At 51.4% G+C, this 13,713-nt stretch overlaps 1 protein-coding gene across 1 annotated transcript in view; it reads right to left on the bottom strand.

The window, feature by feature from the left end:
• SLC15A1 (solute carrier family 15 member 1) overlaps window positions 1–12,759 on the bottom strand; it is a 57,034-nt gene extending 44,275 nt beyond the window's left edge. Inside the window, exon 1 of the mRNA XM_058744287.1 lies at window positions 12,539–12,759. Coding sequence (XP_058600270.1) covers window positions 12,539–12,542 — 4 coding nt within the window. The 5' untranslated portion in view covers window positions 12,543–12,759. The remainder of the gene's footprint in view (window positions 1–12,538) is intronic.
• Window positions 12,760–13,713: the final 954 nt, after the last annotated feature.

The raw sequence follows: 13,713 nt of genomic DNA, 5'->3' as shown, positions 1-13,713 counted from the left end.
TGAGTAGTGCAGATAAATGTTTGGAACGGAATGACTTAAGATTGAAATACGGGCAAGAATTTGCGATGGGGGCCCCTGGCAGGGCTGAGAGGGGCCCTCAAAGGAAGAGGCGGTTCCATCCAGGGTTGCTCACGCTGACCAAAAGAAGAGGGTCCCTATGACATCGGCCTGGGAAATTAGGCCATAGGAATGAAAAAGTTGTGGACAGGTGAAAGTCAGTCTTCTTAGACACAGCCACAGCGGCAAGCACTGATTTTCAATTAAGCTGCTTTTTAAACGGGCAGCACTATAGTGTCCTGCATGCATGTGGCTGCAGAGCTTTAAGGATCGTGTTTCATCCTCTATTGCAATGGTTCTCAATGTGTGGTCTCTGTCCCAGAAGCAGCGGCACCTGGGAACTCATCAAAGGGGCTCCTGGGTGGCTCAAGTCGGTTAAGTGTCCGACTTCAGCTCAGGTCATGATCTCGCCGTCCGTGAGTTTGAGCCCCACGTCAGGCTCTGTGCTGACAGCTCAGAGCCTGGAGCCTGCTTTGGATTCTGTGTCTCCCTCTCTCTCTCTGCCCCTCCCCCACTCATTGTCTGTCTCTCGAAAATGAATAAATGTGTAAAAACATGTTTTTAAAAATGCACACTCTCAGGTCCATCCCAGACCTACCGAATCGGCAGCTCCCAGGGTAAGGCCCAGCTGTCTTCAGGCTCTCGAGCCCTCCTGGGAGCCCCTGGCCACTGCAGTGGTGCTGAGGAGCAGGCAAGAAAGGGGTCTGGCGAGAGGGTGTGCATCCCACGTGGCGGCTCCGGGCCAGGCGATCAGCTCCTCTGATGCGATTCTGGATGCGCTCATTGTTCACCGGGATGACGGTGACAAGCGGATGCCCTGTCTCACCTCCCGTCTCCCATCCACCCAACCGGACCTGAGCTTCCCCACATGGAGCAAATCAGGACGGCTCCCCAACCTGGCTGGCTCCCTGCTCCCTGCAAGGTCAGACCCGCTGCTCAGCACAGCGTTCCAAGATCCCCCCAGGATCTGACTCTCCCCCCTCCCCCCCACCGTCAGGCCACGACTTCTGATTCCCACACCAGGCTCCTTCAGAACTCCCCGAGCCAGTAGGGCACTTAGCGTCTCATCTCTCCCCTTGGCCTCCAAGGTATTCTCTGCCCCTAGTACATTTCTTTAGTCTTTTTATGACTGTGCTCACAGAGCGAGTTGTTCTGACTTCTGAAAATGTTACAGAGCCTCACATGTCATATGATCCCCCTTCCCCCATTTTTGGTGAGGAAATAAAGGGTATGCCACTTCAAAAAGAGCCACACAGAATACGCACCCAGCAAAACAGCGGTTGGCCTGAGGCGAGGGGGCAGGGGACATGGGAGGAGGGGAAGGGGCCTGAGCGCCTTGGGGCACAATTGGTTTGATTTTTTTTTTTTTCAAAAACTGATCAACTTAAGAAGTGAGAAGCACCTCTTGTTTTCTTTTCTTAAGTTTATTTATTTATTTTGAGAGAGAGAGAGAGAGAGCAGGGAAGGGGCAGAGAGAGAGAATCCCAAGCAGGCTCTGTGCTGCCAGCGTGGAGCCCAATGCAGGGCCAGAACTCATGCATCACGGGATCTTGACCTGAGCTGAAATCAGCACCTGGTTTTCTTAAGTGGGCTACTCCACTTTCTTAAGTGGGGCGGTCGATGTTAGGTGAGCTGTAGAACAAGTTTTGCACCTGTAATCCAGGCCCCAGTTTCTGGAGTGGCTCTTCTGGAGCTGTCTCTTGCCCAACTTGATGACTATTTTTCTTACTTGGGGGTTTCGCCACATTTTCCACCCTCGGGGCCCCTGCTGGTGCCTAAGGCACATCTGTGCGCATCAGAGAATTGTGATCATTCAGGCCGGATGCTGCCCGGGGAGGCACGGCTCGACGAGCGGACAGCAGCTTGGTCCCTGGGCGCATGTACAGCTTGGCCACGGAGCCTGGCTGCATTCCAGCCCCCGGGGGCTCCCTTGCTGGGGCCTTCATGCAGCGGGCAGCTTGCACATCTCCAGCCGGTGCCCTGCCCATCCTTCCACTGCTCTTAAAGAAATAGCCCCTTTCCACAAATACTTTCTTCCCCACTGGGAGGGAATCTGTTTTGCCTTTGACATGTCAGCAAATAGCTACCTAAACAGAATACAGTGGTGTGACTGGCTTTCAAAATGCCAGTTTGATCAAGTTACCCCTGCTCAAAGCAAATGAGTTATCAGTCCTTTGAGGTCCCAGAACACCAATCAGCCTAAGCACGTAAAGCTACTTTAGAAATACAGGGAAACCAGGGCTAATGGGACAGTATAGGTTTTATTAAGTGGCTCTGGCATGGGGCAGGGACCGGCTCGGTCTGGGAGCACTGGGAACACAGCCACAGGGGCCGAAGGCATGCGCCCAGCTGGTGAGAAGACAGACACAGAGCATAAAATCTCTTAGCTGCAGTGTAGCTCCTTAGCAATGGGGTACCTCACAACCACGTCACCCCTTTGTGTGGGGCAGGGACCATGGGAATGGCACCTGTGGCTGGTCTGCCTTCGCCAAGTGAGTAACACACAGCCTCGTATCTTTAACCGTCCGGCAGCCAGGCCTTGCCCTCACCTTGTACTGTGTGTCTGACACATGGCTTCGCCACCTTCTCCCTCAGCCTGGGGATCCCCTGGTCAGGAGTGAGGGAGGCAGCTCGCGGTCTGCGCATTAGTTTGGGGCAGTTGCCATAACAACATCCTACAAACTGATCCTTAAAACAAGAGAAATTTATCATCTCTGAGTTGGGAGCTGGGAGGCTGAGATCAGGGTGTTGACCTCGGTGGCTCCTTTTTTGTTTTTTAATTTTTATAATGTTTCTTTATTTTTGAGATCAGAGCATGAGCAGGGAAGGGGCAGAGAGAAAGGGAGCCCGACGCGGGGCTCAAACTCACGGACCGTGAGATCACGACCTGAGCCGAAGTGGGACGCTCAACCGACTGAGCCACCCAGGCGCCCCCTGGTTGGCTCCTTTTGAGACTATAAGAGGGAATCTGTTCCGGCCTCTCCCCAGCTTCTGGGGGTCACTGGCCATCGTAGACGTTCTTCGGCTCATGATAGCATTACCTAGATCCTTGCTGCCATCTCCACACGGTCTTCTCTCTGTGGTGGCCGTGTCCAGACGTCCCATTCATACAAGGTCACCGGTCGTACTGGATTGCGGGCTCCCTTACTCCAAAATGACCTCAATGGAACTAATTACATCTGTGAGGGCCCTATCTCCAAACAAGGTCACATTCTGAGGTACCTGGGGTCAGGACTACAGCATATATATGAATTTGAGTTGGGGGGCAGGGAGTGGGACACAATTCAACCCGTAACAGTCAGAGAGCATTTGTGGTGTACAACCTATTGCTGTAGGCTACAGATATCCTATCTTTTACAAAGATTTCTACACACGATTGTCTAAAATCACGTGCATTCAGGGACACTTGGGTGGCTCAGTTGGCTGAGCGTCTGGGTCTTGACTTCAGCTCAGGTCATGAGCTGATGGTTTGTGAGTTCAAGCACCACGTCAGGCTCTCTGCTGTCAGCACAGAGCCTGCTTCAGATCCTCTGTCTCCCTCTCTCTCTCTGCCCGCCTCCCATTTGCACTCTCTTTCTCTCAAATAAACAAACATTAAAAATACAAAATCATGGGCATTAAGAGGCCCACTGTGGCCACCTCTGATGGTTTTATAAATAACCTGTGACTTTTAGCGTCTCATGTCTGTAACCATAGACGTGAATCACTGACTGCCATTCCTATTTTCCTTCAGAGAGAAATGATCTCTACAGGCCCAGGATCCGCCCGCCTTTGGACATGCCAGAGACTATTTACTTCTCAATTGCATGGGAAGTGCAGGCAGGCCAGAGGGTGCCACAGAGTTAATATGTAGTAAGCTATTATGCAAAACAGAAAGGGCCAGGGCTAGGCCTAAGTTCTGCCTCTGGCGGCATAGACAGGATCAGTCATCTCAGGTGAGAGAATTTCCTGGGTGTCAGGAAGGTGGCCCTTGCTCTCCTAGGTATTTCCTTCATCTACACCTGGATGTTCTATTATTCTGGAAGAACAGCCTTCATTCTGAACTTAGAGTGAGGCTTGCTTTACATGCTCTACTGCTGGGGTGCCTGGGTGGCTCAGTTGGTTGAGCGTCCGACTTCGGTTCAGGTCATGATCTCACAGTTCTTGGGTTCAAGCCCCGCGTGGGGCTCCATGCTGACAGTGTGAAGCCTGCATGAGATTCTCTTTCTGTTTGTGTCCCTCCCCTGCTCTCCTGCATGAGATCCCTCTCTCTCTCTCTCTCTCTCAAAAATAAACATTTAAAAAAGTTAAATGCTCTCCTGCTGAGAGTCAGTAAATGCATCTGTTCATAGGCTAGGGCTAAGACAGACCTACCCCCGGAGCAGGCTCTACGAGGAGACAAGAAGGGAGAGAGCACGGCGGGGTCCAAGAGCAAACTGCACATGCAGAACAGGCGACAGAAACGAGTCCATAGCACCCTCTCTGAAATACTGTTATCATGTCACAGGCAAAAACAACGCCAAAGGCAGACGAGTGTCACCAAATCAAAAGGAACTAATCCCCTGGTCTGTTGGGGGTTTCTTTTGGAGCCAATTGAGTTAGAGATGTGAAATGTTATTTATCTTTAATTAATTTTTTTTGGAAATCTTAAATTTTAGACACAAAGATCTTTTGCTCTTAGATGGTAAATCGTGACTAGAAAAAATGCTTATGATCATGGTAAGTGTGAAGTTAGGCTGTGAAACAGTCTACAGAAAGCACAATTCCCCCCGATTGATATTTAGACGGTAGGAGTCTCCACAGGAGTGTTAGGAGACAAGGGCGCCTGGGTGGCTCAGCCAGTTAAGTGTCAGAATCTTGGTTTCAGCTCAGGTCATGAGCTCATGGTTTCATGGATTCATGCCGGGCGTGGGGCTCTGCACAGGCAGTGTGGAGCCTGCTTGGGATTCTCTCTCTCTCTCCTTCTCTCTCTCTGGCCCTCCCCCACGTGCACTGTTTCTGTCTCCCTCAAAAATAAATAAGTAAATACATACGTACATACATACATACATACATACACACATAAAAACATATATACATAAAAAGGAAGTGTTAGGTGACTTTTTTCCAGTCTTATAATTTTAGGGTGAACATGCATAGGAACAGCTATCGCAGAAGGAAAGTGAATCACGGTTCAGAGGTCCAACAACAGCGCTTGAAAACTTTACCCACAGATCCGTAGTACAGCACCTAGGTACAGTATCAATGGAGTATGAGCATAATTTTTAGAATTACTTTAAGATAAATGTCTATGACATCACTGTGAGCATTTCTGATTCACCTAATATTCTACATGGGGAGTGTTTTCTACATACCAATTCTGTTATCACGTAGATCGCTGTTTGGAACTGACTAGAGGTATACCCAGAAAATCCATCCATCTTGCTGGGGAAAGATACTAGGCATCACGTGTGGTACCTAAGCTGAGGATTCTGGCCGCAGTGGAGTCATCTTTACACATCAAGGAGTTTTCCTACCTAATGTCACGTATAAGTGATATACATCTTTCAGAGAGAACATTTTCTACTACCATGTGCACTGGGTTGAATAGTGCCCCCCAAAACTTGCGTCCTTCCTAGAATCGCAGAATGTGACTTTATCTGCACATGGGGTCTTGGGACACCTGGGTGGCTCAGGTGGTTAAGCCCCCGCCTCTCGATTTTGGCTCACGGTTCACGGGTTCAAGCCCCGTGTCGGGCTTTGCGCTGAGTGGGGAGCCTGCTTGGGATTCTCTGTCTCCCTCTCTCTCTGTCCCTCCCCTGCTCACACACACCCTCTCTCTCTCTCTCTCAAAATAAATAAACTTAAAAAAATAAGACACGAAAAGAAAATGGGGTCTTTGCAGATATAATGAGTTAGGATGAGGTCATGTTGGAGAAGGGGGGGTCCTTAACCCCACAGGACTGGTGTTCTTCTAAGAAGACAGCTCTGTGCAGACAGACAGATACGCGCAGACAGGAGGTGATGTGAAGGCACAAAGAAGGAAATGACCATGTGATGCTGGGAATGGATTGGAGTGATGCATCTATAAAGCCAAGGAATGCTAAGAATCGCCAGCAGCATCAAAAGCTAAGAGAAAGGTATCAGACAGATTCTCTTCTAGAAACTTCAGGGGGAGCATGGTCCTGCAGACACCTTGAGTTTGGACTTAACAGCCTCCAGAACTGTGAGAGAACACATTTCTGCTGTTTTAAGCGACCCAGTTTGTGATACTTTTGTTACAGCTACAGGAAACTAATACACGGTGTGAGGGGATATGTTTTTTTTATTTTTTTATTTTTTTTTATTTTTGGGACAGAGAGAGACATAGCATGAACGGGGGAGGGGCAGAGAGAGAGAGGGAGACACAGAATCGGAAACAGGCTCCAGGCTCTGAGCCATCAGCCCAGAGCCTGACGCGGGGCTCGAACTCACGGACCGCGAGATCGTGACCTGGCTGAAGTCGGACGCTTAACCGACTGCGCCACCCAGGCGCCCCCGAGGGGATATGTTTTGATCCACTAGGAAAAAGGTCTGTTTCTCCAAGAACATCTCAACTGTACCTTCTGATACGTCCCGATGGAGCTTACAATAAAATTCTTGCCTCTTGAAGCAGATCGTACGATCTGCAAATGCTTAGTCTGTGAGCTTTTAACGGGTCTTCTTGTGTGAGTACATTCTGTGAATTTTCCGGCCTCTAGTCTGATTCTTGAACCAAATTTGCCTTTGGGTGTGTGCTCAGTTTCACACATCCCCACACCACAGCTGGCTGGCTCCAAATCCTCTCTCCGACGACAGGCTCCTTTCAGGAGCCCAATGGGAAAGCCCTGGCTGATGTCGAGTCTCAGAGGAACCAGGCCTTCCTCCTTCTGCGGAAAGTCTGTGGAAGACGCTATCCCTTCCCTTTGGCTGTACAACCTTCCGGCTGCCGAGACCGCCCTGTAACTCTGCACCGCCAGCAGATGCTAACAGCACCCGTGCTGATGCCCGGCGGTGAGCAGAGGCACAGCCTGGCCAGCTGACATGGCCCTGTTCCCATCATCCCCATGAGATGACCCTGCTGTCCTGCTTCTTCAGTGATGCATTCCCGGCCTCTGAAACCGAGAGACCAAGTTACAAAACAGAGGTTCCTGGGTTCTGTATGTTGCAACCCTAGGATTATGAGTCAGTGGTTCTCATTCATCTCCTGATAATACTACTTCTGTTCTTTCACTATCATCATGCAGGAATGTGGAATGTTCCTCAGAGTCCACCCTTGTTTTTATTTCCTTATCATAGCTCACCTGAGACACCTACCCACTTTCTCTCCTGCCAGGGACAGGGTCAAGATGCCTTTGTGTCCGGGGCAGCTGTGCCCAGGGAGGTAGGAGCACGGTCAGCTGGATGGTCCGTCCCTGCGGTCCCATCATGGCTTCTGTCGTGAGCAGCTCGACCCTGGAGAATGGACAGCTGTCCCTCTCACTAGTGAGCTAGCCAACTAGTGGGCCCTCCATGTGCTCCCTGTTCTTTAGTAATTCAAAGAGCAGCAGGACAATTATTAATTTAAAAAATCCAAATAAATCAAACCTGGAATAATTCCACTCAGGACATTTTGTAGAGGCATGAAGGATGAGGCAAAAATTTAGTATTAAGATGGAAAATCCGGGGCGCCTGGGTGGCGCAGTCGGTTAAGCGTCCGACTTCAGCCAGGTCACGATCTCGCGGTCCGTGAGTTCGAGCCCCGCGTCAGGCTCTGGGCTGATGGCTCGGAGCCTGGAGCCTGTTTCCGACTCTGTGTCTCCCTCTCTCTCTGCCCCTCCCCTGTTCATGCTCTGTCTCTCTCTGTCCCAGAAATAAATAAAAAACGTTGAAAAAAAAAAAAAAAAAAGATGGAAAATCCTCCAACTTTGACAAGACACCGTTAGCTATGGCTTTGTCTCTTGATACTTTATTTTCCTCAGGTATCCCTTGGTGTGGAAAAATGTTGTTTATAAGCCAATGTTCCTGGCCTCTGAGGATATGGGTTTCTTCATGACGGGTGGTAAATAAATACCTGCATAAATAAGTGATTTAGGCCCACCTCCCACAAGCCATAGCTGGACCATATGGATTCTTCACTCCTGCTTGTTTCTACCCTGTTCTTAACCCATGCAAGCGAATTTTCAAATTCTAGCTACTAATTTACTGCAAAATTGATCATCACGGGCAAGCCAGGGACCAGATTACACTACATCCTGCTGCCACGATCTCATCTGGGGGGCACAGTAGCAATATTTGGATGTGGGTGAGGGTCATGGAACAAAGCCTGTCATTTAGTCATTTAGAGCAGTGGTTTTCTAATCAGGGTCTTGGGACCAGCAGCAGCAGCACCTGGGAATTTGGTAACTGCTAATCCTTGAGTGCTGCCCCAGACCCACTAAAGCAGAGAGACTCGAGGGGTGGGGCCCAGCAACCTGTTGGGATAAACCCTCACTCGGATGATCCTGATGTACACTACAGACTAATACCACTGCCCTACAGCAATGTCAGCCTGAAAGAATCCAGTGCCAAAATCTCTGGGGTGCCTGGGTAGCTCAGTTGGTTGAGCATCTGACTTCGGCTCAGGTCACGACCTCACTGTTGGTAAGTTCACAGTTCGGGAGTTCAAGCCCTGCATCGGGCTCGCTGCTGTGAGTGCAGAGCCTGCTTTGGATCCTCTGTTCCTGTCTCTCTCTGCCCCTTCTCCATTCATGCTCTCTCTCTCTCTCTCTCTCTCTCTCTCAAAAATAAATAAATGTTAAAAAAAAAAGTTCTCTCTTCCTGCTGTCTGAGGGGAAGACAATTCTCCCAAGGGTAAGATGCCCAAGGCCCCCTTTGGTAGCAACTCTAGCTGGACACTTCCAGCCTAGAAAAGGGTTTCCAGCTTCCCTGGGACTTCAGCGCTGTTCTTTGGTTTACCCAAGAACTTCTAGAAAGAAACAAGAATGTGTAAGAACTTTTAAGTGGCCGGGTTTGTGGCACCTTCAAAACCAGTCCGTCATTTTATGCTCAGGCAGGAAGCTGACTAGAAAAACTCATCAGAATCCCACAAGGCCAGCAGGAGACCGAGTAGGGGATTCAGGAATATAATCAACTATCCTTCATTAAATGAGCGAATTCCTCAAAACAGTCTGGAGGTCCTGGCGGAGGGAGGCGGGAGCTTGCTTCATAGAACCTGGAGCCTCTCCATGCTTCATTTCCAAAGTCAGATACATGGCAAATGACAGCAGGACCTATGGTTCTCCAGGACCAAAGTACGGGAAGTAATTTGTAAGAGCAGCAACTTTAGCGCAGACTTGCTCAGCTCTGGGTAAGAATGGGAATGGGATGAGGGGGGAAGGAGGGAATATTTGAAATCTTCAGCAAAACCATCCCTAGCCACACGAAAGCCTCAGCTGAGAGGTTCCCTGCCATTTGGAACCTAACTCCACAAGATAGCTCTTGAGAGGGGGGCTTCCTCTCCACCCCTAACTCTGACAAGCACACCCAGACTTTAAAGCAAGGGTAGGTGAGGGGCGCCTGGGTGGCTCAGCTGGTTAAGTGTCCGACTTCAGCTCAGGTCATGATCTCGCGGTGAGTTCAAGCCCCGCACTGGGCTCTGTTCTGATAGCTCAGAGCCTGGACCCTGCTTCGGATTCTGTGTCTGCCTCTCTCTCTGCCCCTCCCCCACTCATGCTCTATCTCTCAAAGATAAACAAACATTTAAAAAATTACTTTAAAAAATGTTTTTAAAAAGGCAAGGGTAGGAGAACAATGGCTCATGGGCCAAATCTGGCCCCACCACCTGCTTTTCTGTAGCTTGCAAGTTAAGAATGCTTTCTATGTTTAGATGATGGAAAAACAATGTTTAAAAACTATTTTGTGGGGCGCCTGGGTGGCTCAGTCAGTTGAGTGTCTGACTCTTGATTTCTGCTCAGGTCATGATCCCAGGGTTGTGGGATCGAGCCCTGTGTCAGTCTTCTGCTTGTTATTCTGCAGTGGAGTCTGCTTGAGATTCTCTCTCTCTCTCCCCTGCTCACACTCTTTAAAAACACACACACAAAAAACCCCCACTATTTTGTGACACATGATGATTACATAAAATTCAAATTTCTGTGCCCGTAAAGTTTTATTGGAACACAGCTCTGTGCATTTGTTTACGTATTTTGGATTACAAGGGCGGAGTTGAGTGTTGCCACAGAGACACTGCTACTTCCCAAAGCCGAAAATATTTATTATCTGGCCCTTTACAGGAAAAGCCCTCTTTAGAGCAAAGGGTTTGCAGCTCATGATTCTAACTGGATACCACAGCCAGGTTTAGCTATGCACTGTCACGCCCAAAGCAACTTTTTATCCAGTTTATCCTTGTGGATTCCCCCTTGCTGTGTTACTGAGTCTAGTAATTGGTACATTTGATGCCGATCACAACCCTTGCTTTCCTACTCCACCCCAACATTTACTCCCATTCCACGGGCCAGCAGAAGCTGGTGTGAACATTAGTTCCAGTCACACACGGGACAGAATCAGCTCGAAGCAAACGTGTCTCGAAGACCCTCTGTCTTGCTTCCTTACCCCCCTGCTGCATTCACCAAGCATCCCACGTAGTGCCCATTCAGTCATGTGGGGCTCTAAAGCAACTTTGGCACCATCTGAGGCCAAAGATCTGTTCTCAAGAGAAGTTACTGCTCCCCTTGGTTAAAAAACCCTTCAGGGGCACCTGGGTGGCTCAGTCAGTTAAGCGTCCGACTCTTGATTCAAGCTCAGGTCATGATCTCACAGTTTGCAAGAAACCCTGTTCAGTTCTGCGCTGACGGTGCGGAGCCTGCTTGGGATTCTCGGTCTCCCTCTCTCTCTGCTCCTCCCCTGCTCGTGTTCTCCCTCTCTGTCTCAAAAATAAATACATAAACATTAAAAAAAAAAAAAACTTCAAAAATCGTTTGTTCTACTTACTAACTAAACTCAGATATTGCAACTTTAGGGCTTGGATAAACACAAAACTGGTGTCTGGATATAATGCTACTCATGTGCTATGCTGACCTTAGCCGCAAAACAAAACAAAACAAAAACAAAAAGCAAAACGCAAAAAACAACCAAAAACCAAAGCCACCACTCAAGGACCAATTTGCAAACTGGAAGGAATCAGTTCATTCGGGACTACACTTCAGAAGCGACCTGTGTTTGCTCACCAACGATCAGGCTGCTGGCAGCTAGCGGGATTGGAACTATTCCAGGAAAGTCCTCACAACACAGATGCTACCAAGGTATTTGGTATCTGAAAACCGAATCAATCCACCCTCAGAGCACCTCCCAGAGAAGTCATGCAGAGTGATAGGCGAATGATGTGTGAGGAGGGGTCCAGAACTGCAGCCCAGGAGTTTGTCTGCCTGTGAGGCATGCACTGTGGACGGCCCCCACCTCGGAGGGAGGCTGTAGCATCTTTCTGGAAAAGGCACAGGTGTTTACAGCTAGAAGCCCCAAGAATGAACCACTCAGTGCTGCTTCAGGCCCACCCCACGGTGCGGTGCAGCGAGGTAATTCGATGAGGGCTGCACACCGGGCATGTGCTCGAACCCCCCCCTCCCCCCCCCCCCCCACACACAACCACTGAGGGCAGTCCCAGGACTCCTAAGGGCAGAGGACACTGAAGCCCAAAGAGTTTAATTTACTGATGCAAAATCATCCAGGCAGGAAGCGGTCGACAGGAATAGGACGGCAGGAGAGCCAAAGCCAGACCTGGTTCTCTTAACCATGTGGTCGGCTTGTGCCCTCACGGGCTGGTCCATGGCATGACTTTGGGGGAGTCACTTGACTTGGTTCCCCTTCTTTCAGGGAGGAGAGGGCTGGGATGACCTCTGGTCTCTTTCAGCTCTGCTCTCTGCTTCTGCATTCATTCCAGAGTGGTCTATCGGGAAGCAGGCAGGATCGAGTTGTTCCCGAGATGCTCTGCCTACACTCCATGCCTGTGGAGGACCAGCTGTTCTCCCTGAGTGCCTTCTCCTGAAGCTTGAGGGCAGCGGCAGGACGATAAGGGCCACAAAGGGCCGTCTCCAGCCCCCACTGGAGCTCCGGGGTCACCTGGCCGGCCAGCGGCAAGGGACATGCCAAGGCGGCCACTAAGCGCCCACCGGAGAGACGGAGCTTTGGGGCCCCGCCGACACCGGCACGCCCCAGTCGTTTCAGCCCACCGGCTGGGAACACGGTGGGCAGGGCGAGCTCACTGCATTCATTCTCGCAGCCTCTGAGCCTGGGCGCCTCGGGGCTCTCCGTCCTCGCGCGGAGACCCAGATCTGGCTTCGGCCACTTCCCCGGAGCCCGCGGGACCCGCTTCCACTGACCCCGCAGCCGCTTCCCGCCCGTCCGCGGCGCCAGCCCTCTCGGCCCCGCGCGCAGCTCCCCAGCGCCCCGGGCTCCCCTCTGCGCCCCGACGACCCCGGCCCGCCCCCGCCCCCCACAGCGCCCCGGGCTCCCCTCTGCGCCCCGACGACGCCGGCCCGGCCCCGGGACCTACCCATGGTGGCGGCTCCGAGGGCTCCCTGCGACTAGCGAGCGGGGAGTCCAGGAGAGAGGACTTTTTTTTTCAAGGTGCTGCTCTTATGACTTTGTTTCCAGGCCCTGCCCAGCCACCTGTGCCGCTGGAGGTGTGCAGGCGGGGCGGCCGGGCTCCACCCTTGGAGGCGGTGGAACCGCAGGGAGCAGAGGGTAGCGCCCCTTGAGCCCCGGCGGGAGGCTACCTGTCCGGGCCGCGCCCGGGCTCCGCCGTCCCGCCCCGGGGCCCTCGGCAGGACAGGAGCGGCGGCGGGAGACCTGGGCCAGACCTGGGCCCCAACGTGAGCGGCCACCTGAGCTCCTGGGCGGCCTCGTTAAAATGCAGGCTCCCTGGCCTCACCCCGGATTGGCTGGCTCAGTAGGTCTGGGTGGGGCCCGTGAATGTGCATTTCCAGCAACTTCTGAGGTGATGCTCCGGGGCCCCCCGCTTTGGAGACCACTGAGCTGGGAGAACGCCACCTGTGTGCGGGGAAGCAAAGCCGGATGCAGCGTTGGTCAGTTGTACGTGTGCGCGTGCCTGCGTGCGTGCGTGGCTCTGCCTGCAAGGTGAACCGGCCAAAGCAGTTCTGGAAGGCCCCACGTTATTCTTCTGTACTCACAAGAGCACAAGTGATACAGCCATTATCTCCAGGTCCTTTTTCGGTTTCGCTGTCTGACTTGAGGGGGAGCGGGGTTGTGCTTTGCCAGTACTGAGAACATGAAGGTGGCAAATGAAGGGAGTTTCTACTTTTTTAAAATTGTGGTGAAACACACATAACATAAAAACGTACACGTTACCTGGGAAGTGTGCGCTGACTGGCACGCTCACACCTTCACACAGCCATCACCACCCCCCGTTTCCAGGACTCTGTCCCCGTGCCAGCCTGAAACTCTGTGCCCACTGCACACGTCCTCTCTGTTCTCCCTCCCCGGCGGCCACCATTCTACTTTCGGACTTGTGGAATTTTGGGGCTCTAAGTACCGCATGTAGGTGGAATCATACACTGTTTGTCCTCTGTGTCTGGCTTCTTTCACTTGTTAAAAATGTCTTCAAGATCCCTCCACGTCGGCTCCTATGTCAGAATTTCCTTCCCTGTTAAGGCTGAATGATACTCTGCTGCGCGTTTGCACCCCATTTCCTTCATCCATTCATCGGTC

Source organism: Neofelis nebulosa, chromosome 1, assembly GCF_028018385.1.
Source record: "Neofelis nebulosa isolate mNeoNeb1 chromosome 1, mNeoNeb1.pri, whole genome shotgun sequence".
Lineage (NCBI taxonomy): Eukaryota > Metazoa > Chordata > Mammalia > Carnivora > Felidae > Neofelis > Neofelis nebulosa.
The sequence above is the reverse complement of the archived record's forward strand: the minus strand, read 5'-3'. Positions and strand labels throughout refer to the sequence as shown.